The sequence below is a fragment of the Dromiciops gliroides genome, chromosome 4 (genome assembly GCF_019393635.1).
Source record: "Dromiciops gliroides isolate mDroGli1 chromosome 4, mDroGli1.pri, whole genome shotgun sequence".
In the NCBI taxonomy this organism is placed as follows: Eukaryota; Metazoa; Chordata; class Mammalia; order Microbiotheria; family Microbiotheriidae; genus Dromiciops; species Dromiciops gliroides.
In genome coordinates this window covers 396,148,557-396,170,637 of record NC_057864.1, presented here as the reverse complement: position 1 = coordinate 396,170,637, position 22,081 = coordinate 396,148,557, and the positions used below count along the sequence as shown (strand labels likewise).

The following is a 22,081-nucleotide window of genomic DNA, read 5'->3' as shown; positions in this document are numbered from 1 at the left end:
AAGGAAAAATTAAGTCAAAACAGCTCCAAAGAAAACTCAAGGAAAAAAATGTGAAGACATGAATCCAACAAGCATTCCTGGAAGAGCTAAAAATTTATTTTCAGACTCAAATAAGACTGGTAGAGGAAAAATTAGGTAAAGAAATGAAAACAAAAGAAGAAAGTTATGAATAAACAATTAACTGCTTGGTAAAAGAGGAACAAAAAATACTGAAGAAAATAACACCTTAAAAAACAGAACTGTCCAAATGGAAAACAAAGTACAAAAACTCACTGAAGGAAAAACTCCTTTAAAAGGAGAATTGGCAAAACAGAAAAAGAGGTACAAAAGTTCATTGAAGAAAATAATTTTTTTAAAAAATTAAGAGAAGAAGTAAGATAGGAGAGATATTGTGGAGCAAGAAACAATAAAATTTGACAACTGGAAAGGAGAAATGAGGATCTGGGGATACTGCCAAGGCAATAACTGGAAGACTAGAAGAATGATACTAGCTTCAAAGAAATAAAGAGGTTCAACAAATAATGTTCTACTATTCATTTAGTTATAGGACAGCTAGGATCATCAACTTAGCAGTCCTTTAGTTCCACCCCATGATTTGACAAATTGAGAAACATAAGCCAAGAAAGGTAAAATGACTTAACTAAAGACCCAGAGTGAATAAGTAGAAGAAACAAGACTCAAACCTTCTGATTCTACCTCCAATGGCTGGTGTTTTCTCTCTCTTTCTCTGTGTCTCTCTATCTCTGTCTCTGTCTGTCTTTTTCTCTGTCTCCTATCTGCCATACTTAGGTTTCCTGGAACACTAAAAGAGTGTTATCCTTTGAGTTCAATATTTCAAAATCCGACCTGGTGATTTGAGTAGCTAGAGGACCTAGCACAAATGTCACTAAGTTCATGCATTTGAAGACTGATACTACAAAGTGAATGCTCTATAAGTTTAAGTAAACTGCTTTGGTTTAAAATAAACTGCTTCTGAATGCCTCACTTTCAGGGAGGCCAAAATACCACCAGCAGCCCTTCATTAAGAGCTCCAGTTCCTTCTACACATAATTTGTTATTGTCTTCTGGGTCCCTTCCCAGTTTGTTGATGGGCTATACCTGTTTTGAAAAACAAAATAAAACCAAAAAAAGAGCAATTTACTTCATTAAGGGCAGAAAGTTTTAGAAAGACATTTAGACAGTTGCCAATATTGCCTAAAAGTTCTTATTGATTCATTTATTCAAGCATTTATAATAAAAGAAAAAGAAAGTACTATCTGGATTTAATTTTACAACTATTTCTCACTTTGGACTTCAAAAGGCACCCTCCACATGAAATGACTACAGTATCTGGACCCCATTGGATATGCCCAAATTAAAGTTGCATCATCTTGTGACACAAAATACCAGCAAAGCACTGGAAATAGAACATCTGACAAAAATATTTTAAGTAAGCATGTTACTGTATTATAATACATAGTACATTTCTTCTTGTTATTAGCATATAGGGAGTGGGGGTAGGGTACAAATGTAAGTCACTGTTGTTGATCTTCTCTACCCATAAGTTCAAAGAATTCTTGGTTCAGAGCCTTTAACATACAAAATGCAGTATTTTGTAATAAGTACAATCATTTTTAGCCTATAAATGACTATTACCGAGGGCCTTCAGGAAAGGCATGATATACATAAAAGTAAATACAAATGGGGAGATTTAGAAATATAAGTATATAATGTATTGCAGTAACTTTCTGCACTTTGTTAAAAGTTTTAAGAAGTAAAGAGAAAAGTTCACATTTAAAGAATATTTGGGGTAAATGTGTCCTTATTGATCTTGATTTGTAAAGGTCTTTGCTTTTGTAGTTTCACATAAAATCCTCTTAGAAGAAAACTCCCATAAAAGTAATTTTAAGCATGTGCCTGTTTTTGTCCTTAATGTGTTGAACTCAGAGTGCCTGCAAATAAAAAGCAAATATAGCCTTACAACCATCTGGCCAATGATTTAAACATAATGGGCAGAGACACAGTTATCCATGTTATCCATGAGAAAGCTTTTTGTGAAAACATTTTTAAACCACAGCAGAAAAACTGCAGAAATGGTGCCTAGAATATTTTCGGGTGGCATTCATTTAAATTTTTTTCTAAACATATATAAAAATAATGCAAAGGAAAAGAGGCAGAAATAGCTAGACCTTTTAAAATATAGCAGGGTTGCCAATGAATGAAAAAAGACAGTATACTGAGATTACTATTTCAGTCTCCTAAAGAGCATTCAGGACAGTTACAATTAGGTTCCCTATGAGTGGGTAGGGATAAAAGTAATTATTTCTCCCTAATTAGGGAAATTGAGCCACAAAGATAGCATCAGAATTTGTAAATTATTAAGGAGAGCAAAAAAAAAGTTTGATTAGAAGTTATAAGCAGAAAAACTAAATGGTTGTCAAGAATATATTGAGCAACCAGGAAGAGAGAACAAGTAGCTAGAAGCACAAAGCCTTCTCCAGACTTCACCTAACTCTAGGAGAATCACAGGATCATAGATTTGGAGGTGGAAGGGACTTTGAAAATCATCTTGTACTATCCCCTCATTTACAGAGAAGGGAACTGAAGCCCGTGACTTGCCCAATGTCACAGAAAGCCAGAAGGAGGGTAAGGATTTGAACCCAGATCCTTTGCCTCCAAAGTCAAAACTGATTCCACTGTGCAAAGCTGTGTTCTAAGGAAATTAGTAAACTAACTTGAAGGAAAGCCAAAGCTTGGAGAAATTAAGACTTAGAGCAGACATGAAAACATTCTTCAAATATCTGAAGACTAGTGATGGGAAAGGAGCATGAAGTTTGTTCTGCTTGACCCCAAAGCATTGAAGTTATAGAGAGGCAGACTGTTAGTTCAATACAAGGAAGAACTTCATAACAATTAGAGGTGGTAGTCCCAAAATACAACAGTATTGAGTTCTGAGTCACTAACAATGTTCAAGATTTCAAGGTAAGTTATAGCAGGGGTTCATGCTTCAGGTAGACACTGGGATCAATGAGCTCTAAGACCCCTTCTAACTGAGATTTGACCTTAAAACTGACAGAGAGTGGGGGCAGCTAGGTGGCTCGGTGGATAAAGCACTGGCCTTGGATTGAGGAGTACCTGAGTTCAAATCCAGCCTCAGACACTTGACACTTAACTAGCTATGTGACCCTGGCAAGTCACTTAACCCTCATTGCCCTGCAAAAACAAAAACAAAAACAAAACAAAACAAAAAACTCACAGAGAGGATTCTGCTAGTGGCACCTTAGTATAACTATTAAAACTCAGACAAGAGATGGTGTTTTTAAAAAATTCTTTTTTTATTGATTTGAGCTGGAATTTTAAAGGAAGATTACAGAAGAACCTGAAAACCCTGATGAAGCTTGCTTTCTCCTGTAGATTAAATTTTTAAAAATCCATTTTTGCTAATCTGATTATCGACTACCACGAGCTTAGGGACAGGAGAAGCAATGAGAGCTGCTCAATTTCTTTTTACCGTCTTCTGTATTTGTCCATACTCCCAAGTTGCCTGGCCATGTACAGATATATGCCACATAACCGGGCAGATATAGAGAGATGTCTACAAACAGAAATACACTGAGGTCTAATGATACACCACAGGATGTGAATACTTTCCAGATGTAAGCTGGCCTGGCTTCCTTTCATTACTTACATGGGAGAGATAAACAAATATAACAATATGAATTACCTCACTTTTTCTCAGGGTGTAAGTGATGGTGTCCTGGCTAAACTTCAAAAGAGGTCTTCCCCCACCTCCCTTACATTTCCCATGTAGCATCAATGTCCATTTTACTCCCTACAAAAGCCCCCTGTACCTTGCCCTCATAAAACAAAGACCATATTTTGCTCTAGGGATGCTTTAATTTAGCATAAAGTTAAATATTTATTATAATAACATTTTTAAAAGTTCTACAGCATATTAACTCTTGCTCCTGTATTATAGATTGTCTCCTAGTCCCTCGACTCTCTTCTCTCTATGCCTACTTCATTGCTCTCTCCTGTTCCTATCACTGCTATACAGATGAAACCTAAATCTACTCCTCATGTTTCCCCCTGAGCTACTGCCTCATATCCCTAACTGTAGGAGACAGAATAAAAAGGAACAGACTGTAAGAGCTGAGCAGGAACAGCAGTGTGGATGCAACCCCACTTGGGGATCCTGGCAGCATCTTCAAATTAACATATAGAAACTGTAATTCATCATCTTCCACTCAAAACCTGCTCCTCCTCTTCATTGGTCTATTCTTATTGAAGGCATTGCCACTTTCTCAACCACCCATGCTCAAAGTTGCAGAGTCATAGTTGAGTCTTTTCTCTCCCTCAACCCTTCCCAGCCCACCTCCTACCCTTCTAATCAATTAGCAAGTCCTATTAATTCTTCCTGTTCAAGATCTCTCACACCTGTTCCCTTCTCCCTACACACATGGCCACCACTCTAGTCCAGGGCCTTCTCACTTCACACCTGGATTACCTTAATGGCCCTCCAAACTGTTATCTTTGGTTTCACTCTCCCCCTTCTCCAACTTTTCCTTCACACAGTGAAAACAAACTGCTGAATATAAAGACAGATCTGACCATATCACTGCCCTGCTTTGAAATCTTCTCTGACTTCCTGTCTTCTCTAGAATAAAAGACGCTTCTTGGTTTGCCACTCAAGGTCCTACAAAATCTGGCTGCTCCACACTTCCAGTCTTATGTCACATTTGCAAACTGATTTCCATCCTAATGCAAACTGATTTCCAGCCAAACCCCAAACTCAACTTAATATCTATTGCATTCCTCCAAGCGTCCAAAGTGGCTTCCTCATCTCTGACTACTGAAATCCTTTTCTTCATCAAGGTTCTTTTCAGGTACCACCTCATTCCTGAAGCCCACCATAGGAGGTTTTTTTCTTCCATCTCAGATTCTCTCACAGGAATTTGATGTCTTTCCTTTGCCCCCATTACATTATAACGTTAGGTGGCACAGCAGATGAGCACTGGATCACTAAAATAGGAATAATAATAGCACCTACCTCCCAGGGCTGTTGTGAAGATAAAATGAAATGTTTGCAAAAGGGCTTTGCAAACCTCAAAATATTATATAAATGTTAGTTATGATGATAGTGGTGGTGATGAAGAAATCTACCCTTATTGAATGACAAAGTTCCTTCTTCAGGACAAGGATTATATCATTTCTCATCTTTTATATCCAACTTCCAGGATTACATCTAGCACATAATAGGTATGTCATAAATACTTTTCAAATTGAATTAAAATTTTTTTCAATACAAAGTTCTAAATAGTTTTATAAATTCTAGTCCTGGCTCTCAACATTTCACCAAGTCACATGATTTTATAATTGAATAGTGGTTTAGCAACCATTTAGTCCAATCCATAACAAAATGTATGTACAACAACATACATGATAACTGGTCAAACAGCCTTTCCTTAACATCTCCAAAGAGATGTCCATCACTTTCTGAGACAGCTCATTGTTTTTGGTGATAGTTTGAATTGTCAATAGGTCTTATGGGAACTGAAAATCAAAGGAATACCCATAAATTGGGGAATGGCTAAACAAGCTGTGGTATGTGATAGAAATGGAATATTATTGTGATCGAAGAAATGACAAGCAGGATGATTTCAGAAAGGCCTGGAAAGATTTGTATGAACTGATGTATAGTGAAGTGATCAGAACCAAGAGAACATTGTAAACAGAGACAGCAATATTTTTTGATGAAGAACTGTGAATGATTTAACTATTCTCAACAATACAATGATCCAAGACAATCCCAAAGGACTATTGATAAAACATACTATCCACCTTCAAAAAAAGAACTGATATTGATGGAACACAGAGTGAAGCATGCTATTTTTCACTTTCTTTCATTTTTTTCTTTTATTTAAGTTTTCTTACACAAAATGACTAATATAGTAACGTTTTACATAATTGTACGTGTATAACCTATATCTGATTGTTTCCCACCTGGGGGGGGGGAGGAAAGGAAGGGAGGGAAGAAGGGATAAAAATTAGAACCCAAAACTATAAACAAAAATGTCTATTAATTTTTTAAAAATAGGTCTTATGGGACATCAAACCTAAATGTGCATCTTTGTAGTTCCCATCCTTTTTTCTTGCTTCTAGCCTCTGGAGGCAATCGGAATAAGTCTAGTCATTCTTTTACATGACAACACTTCAAATACTTGAAGATAGCTATCATATGACCCCTGAATCTTCTTTGTTCCAAGTGAAATATTTCTAATTTCTCCAAGTGATCTCACATAGCTGTGTACTAAATTCCCTTCACCATCCCCCTTTCCTCCTCTGGATGCTCTCCAGTTTATCAATGTACTTCTTTTAAAACATATCAATTGTATCCTTTATTCTGAATCTAAACACTGAAAAAAGAGTTTTTCCATACATAAGGAACACAAAAAGAAGATTCTATATGAAACCATGACTCTCCATTTTACATTTGCCTTTTAAAAAAAAAAGTATTTAACTTTCCATGCTACTTTTTTGGGGGGGCAGGGCAATGAGGGTTATGATTTGCCCAGGGTTACACAGCTAGTATCAAGTATCGGAGGCTGGATTTGAACTCCGGTCCTCCTGAATCCAGGGCCAGTGCTCTATCCATTGTGCCACCTAGCCATCCTGTTTGCCTGTGCTTTCTTCTGAACTTCTATTTTTTTCCCCTGTGCAGTGACAAAATACTTTTATAGTTGTGAAAGAAGTCCTTTTAGGCAAAACTTCAGGAATTCTTATTCAAGGACAACAGGTAGTTGTTACAACAGTTGATAAGATCATCTGCTTGACTACGTCCTTGCATAATTTGCTATATCTTATTGCTCCTTCAATATGGGACTTTCTAATATTAGGCCATCAGGTGGTTGGTGATTGGTCCATCAAGATATTACAAGATAATTGTGATCCCTAATTTTCCCATACACTTTGATTAGAATTCTTGTGGTTTTTTTTCCTTTTTTCTTAAATCTTTCAAAGTCAATTTTCTTTACAGTATTTTTGTTCTTCAATAAAAAGGCCATACCAACCAGAATTCTTTGAAAATGTCTCTTGCCATTTCTTGCTGGGCAACAATTCCATTACATTCATATGGCACAGTTTGTTCAGTCATTACCCAATTGCCCAAGAGGTAATAAAATCTAATATTATAATTATTTTCTTTTTAAAATCCATTTTAATCCCTTCTTCTGGATCAGGAAATTAGTTTTGCTGTGACTCTTCCTTCTCAGGTATTATCTTCCCTTTTAACTACCCCTTCCCCCATTTCTACTTCCCCCCCTATTATTTGTTATATTTCTACACCATTTTGGCATGTTTCTATGTTTATGTTAAACCCTGCTTTATCCATTTAAAATAACCTTATGTCTACTTTTCCCATCCCTCCCTCCATGTTTCTTTATTTTTCTCATGTTCCCCAACTATGAAAGGTCCTAAACCCCAGTTCCTTCATTCCACCCCAGTGCATAGCTCCTTTTACTCTCCCTTCTCTTAGCCCTCTTAAAACTCTCAGAATGGAACCAATCCCTCTCCCACCCCCCAGTACTCTGTTTTTCTTATTTAACTCCACCAATATCCTTTAGAGATATTGGGATTCTAAAGAGACACCTGTATCTTTTCCTCCTATTAGAATGTTAGCACAACTTACAGTTGCTCAAATATATTTAACATTCGAAATTTCTCCAGACTCTTCTGGTTGTATGCCAAAATTTCTACTCAGTTCTGATGTTTTCATCAAAAATGAAAGTTGGAGGCAGCTAGGTGGTGAAGTGGATAAAGCACTGGCCCTGGATTCAGGAAGACCTGAGTTCAAATCCAGCCTCAGACACTTGACACTTACTAGCTGTGTGACCCTGGGCAAGTCACTTAACCCACATTGCCTCACCAAAAAAAAAAAAAAAAAAAAAAAAGAATGAAAGTCATCTATACCATTAAAGCCCTATTTTCTCCCTATAGAATTATATTCAATTTTGCAGAGTGAGTTATTCTTGGTTATATGCCTTTATCATATTCCAAAATCTCTCATTTTGAGTAAAAGCTGCCAGGTCTTGTGTGATCTTAACTTGGAGGAGGTCTTGTACTTGGAGGAAAGAGTTATAAGGATAACAAATAGCTCAGAAGAATCTACCAATCATCTCCAAAATGCCAGCAATATCATAGCCAAAATCCAGATATCTCGTAAAAATATCTTTCTTTTGCCCTCTGGTTCTAATAGATCTAGGCAATTTTCATATCTGATTTCTTAAAATATAATATCCAGATTTTTATCGTGATTTTCAGGAAGCCCAAAGATTTTTTTCTTTGTTTTTTGGAAGGCCAATGAGGGTTAAGTGAGTTGCCTAGATTCACACAACTAGTAAGTGTCAAGTGTTTGAGACCAGATTTGAATTCAGGTCCTCCCTGAATACAGGGCTGGTGCTTTATCCACTGTGCCACCTAGCTGCCCCAAACCTAAAGATTTTTAAATTATCTCTCCTTGACCAATTTTCTGGATTAGCTATTTTTGCTCTCAGATTCCTGACCTTTTCTCCGATCTTTTCAATCTTTTGATTGTGTTATAATATTTCTTGTTGTCTCACAGAGTCACTGATTTTTGGTTAGTCAATTCTAGTTTTCAGGGATTTCACTTCCTGAATTTTAGAACTTTTTCTTCTGAGCTATTTGTTATCCTTATAACTCTTTCCTCCAGATATTCTATTTCATTTTTTAATCTCTTACTTAATTTCTTCTAGGTATTCATATAATCCTGTTGAAAAATCTACTTTTTGCTTTCAAGTCTCTGTGTGAAGCTGTCATGGAGTTAGATATGTTATTATATATATATATATATATATATATATATACTGAATGTTGTTGTTTTTTTAAGTACTCATTTTTCTAACTTTAATCTCTGTCTCTAATTTCTACCTCCCTATGCATTCTTTTGCGGAATGGAACTGCCTCGTCTTGATCTCACTACCCTTGATAACCCCTAGGTACCTGTGCTTCTCTTAATCTGGAGTTTGGTCGCCTGGATCTTTGAAGTTCAGAGTACTGAATCTTCAGGGTCCTCTTTGGTTTCTCAGGAGAGAGTTTTAGAGATTGAAAAGTCCTTGGACCTGGATTGTCCTATTCTGAGGGCTATAGTACTTAGATGATCTGGTCAGCATCATGCTCACTGCTAACTGCTACCACTCCCTGGGGCATCTAAGGTTTCCATCCTGGGGCTTTCTGCCCACCCTGAAGCTTTTTTAGGGGAGTCATCTGTTCTTTCTGCCCCTGTACACAGAAAGTTGCAGGCTGTAGTATACCTGTCCCTAATGGTCTTTGTTCATGCTGGGTATCTATCCTGTGCTGGAAATGGCTTTTATATAGGAGTAGGAAAGGTGGTTCAGGCTGATTTTATATACGGTTCTGGGGTGGAAGAAGTCACTGAAGTTTCTCATTACATTTATTTATTATTATTTTATCAAATTCCAGGGATTTGCAGGAATAAGTAAGTAGAAGTTGGGCAAGCTGCCTTTGGTTCAGACAATTGGTGAGAAGTTTATAAATGCACTTCCTAAAATATAGCCCCAAGAAGTGAACTTATGTGGTCAAATGAATCAGAGGTGGTCCAGTTAGAGAAGAACTCTCACCTCCTTAGGCCCTAAAGCTACACCTCTCAATGTTACTCAAAATACATTAGCTTTCTTGGCTACTATGTCACACTACTGAGTCATAAGGAGTCTGCACCCACTTAAATTTGGTGATTTTTTTTTTCAGACAAACTACTGTCTAACCCTGTCTTTTCTCTATCCTGTGCTTCTGGATAGTTGTTTTTTGAACTCGGATATAAGATTACATTTATCCCTATTTTATTTAAACTTGTTAGATTCAATCCAATGTTCCAGTCTACCAAGATCTTTCATGATCCTGAGTGTGCCATCCAATATGTTAGCTACCCCTCCTAGCTTTATGTCATATTTTAACAAGTCTTAAGAGGTTCTCTGTGATGTCTTGGAAACATATTCCAAGAAGACAACTCACCTTTCTATCACTGTTATCATGTGGCAAAACTGCTATTTGCTACTGAACAGGGAAACAACCACCACCTAGGCTACTTTTTCTCTTTGTCCTCTAAGACTTATGCCAAATGATTTTTTTTAATCTCCCAATTTTTGTTACTCTACTTTATCACTTTTTTTGGAGAACAGGCAGCTATTTTGCCCTCAGAACATGTAGCTTCCTCCTCTCCAGAAATAGCTTCAAATTTATTTTTTAGCTCCAAGTGCATAATGTTCTTTCTATCCTTTCCTCTTCTATGTGATATTCTTCTACCCTCCAACCTCCCAACAAAGGTCAAGTTTCACAGCCTGGATTATTGTATAAGGATCTTAGCCAGTGTTCCCACCAACTTTTCTTCCTCCTGTCAACTGTACACTGTCATCAGATTAACTTTCTTAAAATATTATATTCATCACATCTCTCCTTTGTTCAGTCTTTCAGTGGTTTCCCATCATGTTCAGAATATAGTCCAAATTTCTCAATCTGACATTTAAAGTCCTCCATAATTTGGCTTCAAACTTTTGAATTTAATCCTCTCACTACTCAACAAACAAAACAAAACCTTCCAACTCCAAGCAAACTACTCATTGTTCCCACCTGTCTGCCCCTATTTTTATAGTTTTTAGACTTTCAAATCTGAATAATTGATAATTTTCTCTCCCAACCCTCATATTCCTTACCTGGAAATCTACTAAAACAGGCAAACTTCTTTTGTTAGATAGAAGCCATTCTTTTAATACAACTTTACCTGCATTAGAAGCCAGAGCACATGGGCTTGAATACTGGATTGCTACTTACTACTATTTACTACTTACTACTACTACTACTACTACTACTACTACTACTACTACTACTACTACTACTACTACTATACTACTAGTGAAGTGATTGAACAAATCACTTGACTTGGGCTAGATGACATCTTAGGTCCCTTTAGCTATAAAATCTTTTACTCTGTGCTGTAATATCTACCATATTATTTAACTAGTGACAGCACCAAGTAATATCAATAAGGAAATAAAGAATACTTATGCGTAGATACTTTAAAAGATTTCTATTGGGGTTTTCCAGCATGTTACAATAATGTATGTTTCAAACAAATTTATGGTATCAATTCAAAAATCTGCTATGGCAAATCTAGATCAAGAGTCCCCATTTTCTGGACCACCAAACCCTTGGAAAACAACAGAGTGACTGCAAGAAATTCTTGAATTTATATGACTACAAAGTATTGTCACTTTGAGCTTTATTTAGTTCTAAAAATATATAATCAATATAATAACAAAGCATATCTCTTTCAAAGGTTAACAGGTACTATAACTAACAAAATACAAAGCATTCAAAAGTAGTGCTGAATTCATAATAGATTTGTGTCATCAGCATCATATTTTTTTCTCAAATAATAGTAACACTGGTTATCCACAAAAGTGGTCTTTCATAGTCAAAAGGTTGGACAATCTTGGTCCAAGCATTGCTGTATTAATGTCACATAGTAACAGTCAGATGTTGCTCACTTCAAAAGCCCATGGTGGCATTTGCTCCAAAGACATAAGGTAGTATCAAAAGTCCAAATGACATAGGTAACAGGAAGATCTCCTCTGAAACTACTTTGAGAATGATGGAAAATGTCTAATTTCCAGGATATAGAAGAAACTGATTCAAATTTATAAGATTAAGAGCCATTCCCCAAATGATAAATGGCCAAATTCCTTTGACCATTTGGTGTAGTTTTTAAAGGAAGAGAAGCAAGGTATTGATACTCATATGAAAAAAATGCTTCAAATCACTAATTAGGGAAATGTGAACTAAAGCAACTCTGAGGTTTTCCTTCACACCAATCAGATTGACAAAAATGACAAAAAAAGGAAAATGGTAAATCCTGGAGGAGCTGTAGGAAAAATAGAAACACTATTGCACTGTTGGTGGGGCTGTAAACTGATCCAGCCATTCTGGAAAGCAATTTGGAATGGTTTCCCAAATATCACATTCCTTTGACCCAAGATACTGCTATAAGTCCAATCCTAAAGGGATTGAAGAAGGAAAAGAAAGACCAATATCTACAAAAATTGTTATTATCAGCTCTTTTCTTGTGGCAAAAAAAAAAATTGAAAATGGAGGAGTTGCCAGCAATTAAGGAATGGTTGAACAAATAATAGAATAAGAACGTTTGCATGAAATGATGTCAAGTGAAGTAAACAGAATCATGACAAGATTATTTATATAATAATAACAACATTATAAAGGTCAATAACTTCAAAAAACTTAAACATTCTGATCAATATAATGACGAATCTTGATTCTAGAGGATCCAAGAGTAAACATGGTACCCACCTCCTGATTAAGAAGGTGATTAACCCAAAGTAGAAAATGAGATTACATTTTTGAACATGGACAATGTGAGAATATGTTTTACTTGAGCATGTGTATTTGCTTCTTTTTTGGTGAGGCTAAGAGGTAAGAGACAGAGAAAGTAAATGCTTCTTGATTGAAAAAAAATGTAAAAGGGAATGGGAGAGGGCAGCTAGGTGGCGCAGTGGATAGAGCACCGGCCCTGGAGTCAGGAGTACCTGAGTTCAAATCCGGCCTCAGACACTTAACACTTACTAGCTGTGTGACCCTGGGCAAGTCACTTAACCCCAATTGCCTCACTAAAAAAAAAAAAAAAAAAAAAAAAAAAAAAAAAAAAGGGAATGGGAGCAGTTCCCCCAAACTTCTTGATTTGTCATACCTGATTTTCTATGGCTTTCCTGTTCTTAGGGTCACTAACCACAGAGAGCTGCAGCTCAGCCATTTTTTTCATCTTGCTGTCCATGTCAATCTTTTGGAGTAGGTTTTTGGTCTGATTCTTTAACAACCGGACTGTGTCTTCTTTCCCATGCTTCTTTGCAAAAAGAGAGGCACAAGCAGAATGTATGGCAGTCACCCAATTTTCCAGGTCAGTCTGGCTAGTGGCCTGAAAAATCAGTAGATAACAAGAAAAATCAGTGATGGAAAAGGCAGAACCCCAAAACAGCATGTTGTCTTTTCCTGTTTAAGAGGTACTGTCAATAAGTGACATGCCCTGATTTTTATGATCTACCAACAGCATCAGTAATAATACATATGGACAACCCCAGGCTTTCTGGTGTCCTTAACTTGTGAGGTCACTGGAAGAACTTTGGAATGTTGTCAGAAGCACAATTTTTGGTAAATCAGTCAGACTGTCAAAGTCTTGATATTATTGGCTTTTTTCCCCATTCTCCAAGTTACTAAGGAGATTACAGACATGGAAAAATTAGCTATCATATATTCCACAGGATAGAGAGACACAATTTACCCTACCTTAACACAGGTAGGTTCCCCTACCCTAACACAGTGTTCCACTCTTGAGGACTCTAGGTCCTCTTCAGAGTTTTAGCCCAGAACAAATTTTATTTCTGTCTTATTTCACTTTTGATTTTACATATTCTACTTTATTTCATTCCTTATTCACTTCTCAAGTAACTTTCTGCCATTTTATTTTTGTTCTCTCTCAACTTTAACTCAGCAAAATATTGTAGTTCTTTCACTCTGTTATCTTGTTCTTCTTACCCATAAGAGGCCTCATTTCCTTTTTTCCTTTGTAGAATTTCCACATTTCCTTAAATTGTACACAATGGAAAGAGTCAGCAGTACCTGAAAAAGGTAGACATCTCCAAAGGAGTTGCTGAGGCAGAATACATTTTCCTTCTTGGGATGTTCAGGGACAGACTGCACTACGCTATCTTCCGCAAAAAGAGCACATCTAGGTGAACTACTTTGATCCATGGAATTTTTCCCATATGTCTCATAGAACAGCAGGGTACATCCTGTCAAAGAAAGGAGCAAAATTAATTCCCTGTCCCATATCTTCAAGTTCTCTGAAAGGAGAACTCAAATACAGTAAGATAAGAAAATGAAGGAGATTAGCCTACATACAACTACAGAAGCATACAAAGAAAGAGAACAAGTCAAGGGTTATGAAAATATGTGTGGGGAGGGACATGTGTGAGGGTCTTTGTGGGAGTGGTGGTGAAAAGGCTTAAAGGAATTTTGATCATCATAACACTAAAACTAGAAAAGGAATGTTTTCGTAAATCTGAGATACAAAAATGTAATAACAAGTAAAACTTCATGTTCATTCACTAAAGGATATATTTTACTGATTTATATTTTATTTGAAGCTAAATATCTAAAAAGAAATGATGCTTTGTTATTTTTAAGCAGGCTATCAATGAGCCTTTTAGGTTAACAAGGTATTGCCAAGGTGAAGCCACCCGTATTAATAATTTTTAAAAACCATGCTGGGTCATACGGTCTCTTCCCCAGTTGATGATTTTTTAAAATTTGGATTAAAATGTTTTGTTTCAATGTATCATATGAACCCTTAATAAATTCCCAAGTGAATTCCCTCACAATGAACAATTATCCCCCAAACTGTAGGTAAACCAATATAAAAAACAACTTCATCAACTGTCTAAATTTAGAAACACCAAATTGCATTCATCTGAGAAGGGACAAGGATCAAGGAAGGAAGGGCTCATCATTCCTGTGACTACATTCATGGTAATATGACTTAGAGACAAGAGGCAAAATGTGCCACCATAAGGCAAGATTTTCATTAAGCCAACTTGTTTTCCTAAAGAATTTTGCCTTACTCCATTATATTTTAATGTTCAGTGCATTCAATGATACTCAGTATGTACTGAGTCAGGTCTTCTTAAACTTTTTCCACTTGTGACCCCTTTTTGCCAGAGAAGTTTTTATGTGACCCTTGGTATTGAGGTATATGAAATAGGTATATGTAACTTTTTAATGTTGCCAAATTTTTCATGACCCCCACATTCAATTGCATGACCCCACATGGTCTAAACTAGAGTCTAGTTTAATAAGCTAGACTCTAAATAACTGCAAAGATATTACTTCCCATAGTAAAGAGAATCCAACTCCAATAGAGAATCATTAAACTAAAACAAGGTGTCTCAGTTTTTGCTAAGTTTAAAATGTAGAATCAATATGGAACATTTCATTGTCAAAGAATTTTTTTAAAATCAGGAAGTTAACACGATATAAATTCTGTAAAATTTTAATGGAATTTTGAATCTTTAAAAGTTATACTGAATTGTGTGTTTTTTTCCTAGCAGTATGGGGAGAATAATCAACAAAAATATTCTATTTCTTCATGGCTACAGCACTCTTTGCTAGGTCCTGGCTCTATAGTGAGGCACCATAATTCAGATTCATCTACTTAAAACTTTAATTTAATTTGCAGACAGGGGAAAGGACCCATAAAGAAATAGGAGCAGCTCCACTGATGACAGAGAAGGTTAGGAAAGCTTTGGCACCAACACCTGCCCCGTGTCGATGTTCCCAATCTTCCATCTACATTCTCGTTGTCCTCCCAAAGTCCTGTTTCCTTCAGTTACCGTTGCCCTAACAAAGGATACAACCACTAGCTGTCACCATTTCCCCACTCTTACAACCCCACAATATCAGACATGTTTTCCATAGGATACATCTTCAATTTCAGAAAGCAAACCTTCCCATATTGAGTCCTAATATTGCTTTATCTATAACTTCTTAGGAATGGACCTATTTAGAAGTATCATTAGAAATATGACACTATAAAAAGTTAATACCGGGAATTTTTCACTGTGAACTTGAGTTTATACTATGGGATTACTTCCACCAAGAAGAGGGAAAAAATGCAAATATTCATTCCTTAGAATGAAGACAGATAGAAAAAAGAATTGATCTCTAAGCATGAGTGGCCTTATGACACCTGTGATTTCAAAGCAGGTAACAAGATGGCCATAAGCCTTGCACATAAGCCTCTCTCTCCAGAAGAATACTTTCAATTCATTCATTTAGGTACTTAGAAGGGACATAAGGAGAAGTCTGCTTGTATGTATGTATTATGTGTGTGTGTGTGTATATATACATATACACACACACACACAAAGGACATGCATAGATATATATTATATAGATATATACATATACACATTTTATTCAAAAATTATTTGAAAAATTCGCTCCAAATGTAACTGATGCTAAAAATCAAGTATGCTAAACTTGACATACTGTGCTCTAAGTAGAAAGCAGTGTTTAAAACTACATCAAAAGGTTATGTTGGCAAAAACATCTTTATCATATGCCTTTCCCTTGTTGAAAAGGAAATGAAAGAATGAACATTTGATAATATTTTGGGCTTCCAAAGCTCCCTGCATCCTAGAATCTCAATTTTATAAATAAGCATGGGGGAACTCCAAATATAGATAGTGCTAAGTGTCTTGCCTACTGCCAGAGACAATGAGATATCATCACCCAGAGCTATATTCAGAAGTCCCTGGTCTGTGTTCAGATCTTCAGCTCACTCTTTATTTGCAATAAAAGAGTCACAAGGACCTAGCTTCACAGAGCACATTCATGCTAGTGATAACTGCAAGATACAGAAAATGTTTGTTTCCTTGATCATAATGAACCTTTTTCGTTTTAGAAAATGAAGGGCAGTTTTGACATTTGCTGGATGGCCTTGTGGACGCTCGAGACAAGTGTCCAGGCTGCAAGTCCACAGCAGGCTCATTATATACAGAAGCCAAAACAAAGTTAGGAAGGAGTGATACCGAAGACTTACTGGACTTTTGCACATATTGGCTGCAGATGTAATTCACTTTTCTGACTCCCCCAAAGTGATGGGGAAAGGTGTTAACAGATAGATAAGCCTGACTTTTGACCACTCTATGTAGCTCTTTGGAACAACAGTTCACAGAAATACTGTGCAAATGTGCCAAGGACTGTTTTGTTATTTTCCCCTTATCTTTGCATAAATCATCACTGCATTGATTTAGTCATTCTCAAGATCATCCTGCTATTTTTTAACTTTCAGCAAAGCTATACCTCTATGTAAAAAGAGTATAAATTAAGAAAAGGCAAGCCCTTAGGAGTAAGCTTTATGAGGCCTCCCCCCACTAAAAAAAAATGAAATTTGTTTTGTATGAAAAGGCACGTTTGTCAAGATTACCATTTCACTTTTTTACTTTATGAGATCAAAACAATATGCAACAATATAGATTCTACTCTCCCCCAAAATTCAAGTTCATTAAAATCCATATTTGGATTGTATGTGCAGACGAGGAAGCTCAACTTCCCAGCCAAATTGGGTGGGGAGGAACAAACATTTCTTAAGCACCTTCTCTCTGCTAAGTACTGTTCTTAGTGCTTTACAAATATGATTTCACTGAATTCGCACAACGACCCTGTGAGGTAGGTACAATTATTACACTCATTTTACAGTAGAGGAAACTGAGTCAGGTAGAGTTTAAGTGACTTGTCTAGGGTCAAACAACTAGGAAATATCTGAGACTGGATTTGAATTCAGGTCTTCCTGACTTTACTCACAATGCCACCTAGATGCCTCCTCTGTAAGCAACATTTACCTAGGATGAGCCAGATATTGAAAGAACGGTCAAGCAAATATTATTTTTACATAAAATATTTTATCAAACCCTTTATAGCTCAATCAAATGGGTAATTGATTCAGGCATTAAACTGGGCATATGAGACTGAGGAAATGATTGTCCGTGAGAGCATGCTATGCAAGCGGCAAAGTTCTAACCCACCTTTAAGAGTTACCCAATACTGTTTCCATTTCCTCCTGGCCACAAGCTCCAGCTTCTTCTCTTTCTGAAGAGTCACAAGAGGCTTGAAAAAGAGCCAGCCAGCTTTCCGGACCACTCCTTGTTCCTTCTCAAAGAGCAGGTCCAGTTGCTCCAAGGAGCTAACTGAGTCACTACTGGAGTCTGCTGTTTCTGTCGACGTTTCTGTGTTCTCCACATGAGTCCTACTCATCTCCAACTCCCGCATGAAATTTTCATAGATGTTCTGTCGCAAGGGGTCACTGCTAATTGCATTAGTGGACTCACTCCTCTGAGGCAGGGTCTGGCCAGAGCCACCTGACCACAGCAAACTAGACAACTGTGAAGGCAACAGTGCTTCTGCACTGAGACCATCAGTTCGAGAATCCAAATGGTCATATCCATCCTTGGATTTGGGCTCCTGTGCACAATGAAAATAGCCACTGATCAGAGATTATAACTATTCCATAAGCCCATAATTATTTTCTCTAAAGACATTAGAGGGTAAAATTTAAATTTTTCTGTTACTAATAGTGCTATCATAAATCAAGGTCCTTTTGAGAAAGAAACACACCCTCTAATTATATAATTTAAGGTATGAATGGGATCACAGAAACAACCTAGTTCAATCTAATCCATCAAATGAATTTACTGGCTTAATATTGGTCAATGAAATATTGAGAGAATGACAGAGTAGAACTCTTGGGTAGTATGTATAGTCCATGTGAGCTATCTAGGCACAGTGTGAAGAGCTAGGTTCAAATCTAGCCTATGAGACCTTGGGTAAATCAATTAATTTCCACATGACTTAAGTAATTCCCTATGGCTTATCCACCAGGTATTCCACCTTTTGGCAGAGCTAGTTTCCAAACACTGATGAAATTCCAGATCCTATATTACTGTATGTACCTATTTATTAGTATACCTAATGGCTTGGTGGCACAAGAAATTTCTAGAATTAAATATCTTTGCTAAGTATTCATTAAAGCCTGACAAAGGAGATTAGTGTTTTAGCAGCTTTTCTATGGCATTTTAAAATAAATTTTAAGTTAAATCCACCCTTGACACAGTATATTTATGATTTGAGAAAAATTTTGTCTTGGAATACTGATAGTAAACATTATTCACCAATATATTCTCTCCAGAATTCATCAAAAATTTTGATTGTGGCTGACTGTCCCATTATTATTCTCCCAAACTAAGTTCTAGCATTAGAAAAATAAATGCATCTTTTCTGCTCTACCTGCCCCTCACAACTGGAATGAGGCATAGAACCTCAGTAAAGAGGAGGGAGCTTCTATAGAATTTAACCAGCCACTAAGAGATTCGTATCAAAGGACTCATTCCAAATGCCCATGACTCTCAACAGGAGCCTTGGTTCTTCACAGCTGCCATAGAGCTGAATAGATACACTGCAGGTCTCTTAGTGGCTTCAAAAGCTCCCCATACTTCCATTCTCAAGCCTCTGCCTCCTCTACTCATACCTGGAGCCTGGAATCTGCAGCAGTAACTTCCTCACTCCCACCCCCTACGTCAGACTGTGAACCATGCACCTGGGATCTCTTCCCTACAAAGGGCATTGATCAAGGGGCCTGACAGCACTGCAGCTGCAGCTGCAGCCCTTTATCATGACAAATATTCATTCCTTATATACTCCAGGCCCTAAAAATATTCCTACTTGCAGACAGAAGTCAAGCAAAGACAGACCTGTATAAAATAAACAGCTTAATATCAGCTCCGTTGTGAGTTAAAATGAGTGGCAATGTCTGAAGATACTAAGCCACTGAAAGCTTAAGTCCTAGAGACTGGAGGCACCTGGGGAAAATGCTTTTAAGAGCACAATAGAATAATGCCTTGGTAAATAGCATGAAAATAAAGTGGCTGAATTTGAAAGAAAAGTGGTCTGAACTTTAGGTTTAGAGGAGCACTGGTATTCTAAATCTACTGTTTAGCCAACTAAGATACTCATTCATGCATTAATTTGTTAATTAAATGAGCAAGACAGTGCCAAAAGACTTAAGGTGGAAAATGTTCTCCACATTCAGAAAAAGAACCATGGAGTCAGAATGCAGACTGAAGCATACTATTTTCACTTTTGTTGTTGCTTTTTTGTTGTTGTTGTTGTTGTTTATTCTTTCTTGCATTTTTTTCCTTTGGTTCTGTTTAATTCGGAAATATATTTAACATGATAGTAATGTATAACCTATATCAAATTGCTTGCTGGCTTAGGGAGGGGGGACGGTGGGAGAAAAAACATGTAATTGAGAAAATTTTTTAAATAAAAAATAAAAGGAGCAACAAGAAATTTAAAAAAATAAAATAAAGGCAAGTAATCACCCTAATGATACTCTCATGTTTTATAGATGAGTAAACTGAGACACAAAATAGAGACACAGGTGAACTGGTTTACCAGTGCATTTGAACCCAGATCTCTCCATATTACCCTAGACTTGCGTATACCAAGATTACCCTTAGCCATCACAGGAAGCTGTCTGTGTGTGGCTCTTCATTTAGTAACTTGTTATTTCTGAAGCTTATGTGTCTGCTAGTTTCTTTTCCTATACTTTCAATTATGCTGAATTACTGAAATAAAATTAAAACAATAGGTCAATCTTGGTCAACGGTATGCTCTGAATTTATAATATTTTGGTTTTTATTAGTATACAAATGAAGTAGCAATTACTATCTTTTGTAGGAAACTAATCAGGCAAATAATTGTTGCTTCCAAATACTCAGAGCTTATAAACAGCTGAGCCAAAAACACAGCTACTACCAATGAAAATATTATTTTTTCTACTTGTATTTACACTATGTCCCACCACGATATTTGTTTACTCTCTGATGCTTATGCAAGAATAAAGCAAATAAACAAGCTCCTGTGAGTTACTTACACCGCAAACTTTGAAAAATGTTTAAAACTAAAAAAGAAAACCCTTCTCTATTTGTAGCTCTTCAAAAACATCCAGGGGGAAAAGATGCTTCTCCCTTGGCTGATATTAACATTATTCAATTATTAACAGGAAGATCTGATGCTGCCCAAAGCCAACATAGATTACCTATGATTGCTGGCATCAGCTGTAATGAGGCTTTTCAAAATAAGACAGACTCTGTGCCAAAAGGAATTTCTGAACTGGCAAAGTTCAACATAACCTACAAACACACTGTACTTTCTGTCTCTCAAGACATTTGTGGTCCTAAGTTTTAACCCCTTAAGTCAGCAAAAGCCAAGCCTTCCTCCAAGCACAAGTGGTGGCATTTTCAGTGTCTGCATCTGGTACCTATGTGATCTCATTAGTCTGTAAGACATTTCTAATTCCCCAAATCTGCACTTCCTAATTCTAGTTGCCAGTGACTAACTTGTAAGGCTAAAGGGAGAACAACACTCTTGTGAGTTGAGGCAACATGGTATAATGGAAAAGACTTCAGACCTAGAATCAGGAGACCTGGGCTCTAGTCCTCACTCTGACACTACCCATGTGACTTCAGGAAAATGACTTAACTTTTCTAAACTTCCGTTTCTTCATCTGCAAAATGAATTTAATAATATGATAGGGTTATGTTCAAAATACAATTTTTATTCGGGCACAGTGGATAGAGTGTCAAGCTTGAAGTTAAGAAGTCCTGATTTCAAATCAAGCCTCAAATCCAGTGACTCTGGGAAAGTCACTTAACTTCTGTTTGCCTCAGTTTCCTCATTTATAAAATGAGAATGATAATAGCAGGGTTGTTTGTCAGGATCAAATGAGATTAATGATTGTAAAGCTCTTTGCACAGTGCCTGGGACATAGTAAGGCCTATATAAATGTGAGCTATTATTATCATCATCAGAACTACTACTCCAATCTCAACTACTTCCACAAGGAAGTCTTGGATCACTACTCATCAGTTTTCAATAAAAGCCACTAACCTTGTCTCTTTCCACATGTTTTTTCTTTACTTAGTTATGAAGCAATAAGAGTACCACAGAGGTCCTCTTGCCCTACCCCTCTCATTTTACTAACTTAAATTTGCATAGCTAATAAGCAATAATTAGGATTTTAAGGCCAGGTCACCTCAACAGTGTTCTTTCCCTAATACCATGCTGCTAGAGGCAAAACACATAACCACTAAAAATCAATCCACAGGACCCTTTCCCTTGTATCTATTGTTTCTCCTCCCACCCAACTTCTCTCTACAAGAGGGATGGTAACTGTTATTTCTTTTGTCTTCCAATGTCCATTGACATCTAATGGCCAAATACCACATACGATCAATACCAAAAATCTTGTGGACATGCCCAGAAATGTTTGTTGGTTTGGTTTTTCTCCATTCTCAAGATATTGAAAGTCTACCTATTTTTTCTCAGCAGTGGGTCAGGGATCCTCTAGGAATCTTCCGAGGGGAAAAAGTAGGACCAAAATATA

General features: G+C 36.8%; 1 protein-coding gene across 3 annotated transcripts in view; it reads right to left on the bottom strand.

Moving 5' to 3' along the window:
* TIAM2 (TIAM Rac1 associated GEF 2) overlaps window positions 1–22,081 on the bottom strand; it is a 297,053-nt gene that overhangs the window by 129,076 nt on the left and 145,896 nt on the right. For all 3 annotated transcript variants that reach the window (XM_044001912.1, XM_044001913.1, XM_044001911.1), the window contains exons 6-8: window positions 17,664–18,099; window positions 13,699–13,871; window positions 12,773–12,997 (exon numbers count right to left, since the gene is read on the bottom strand). In XM_044001912.1, the coding sequence (XP_043857847.1) occupies window positions 12,773–12,997; window positions 13,699–13,871; window positions 17,664–18,099 (834 nt within the window). The remainder of the gene's footprint in view (window positions 1–12,772; window positions 12,998–13,698; window positions 13,872–17,663; window positions 18,100–22,081) is intronic.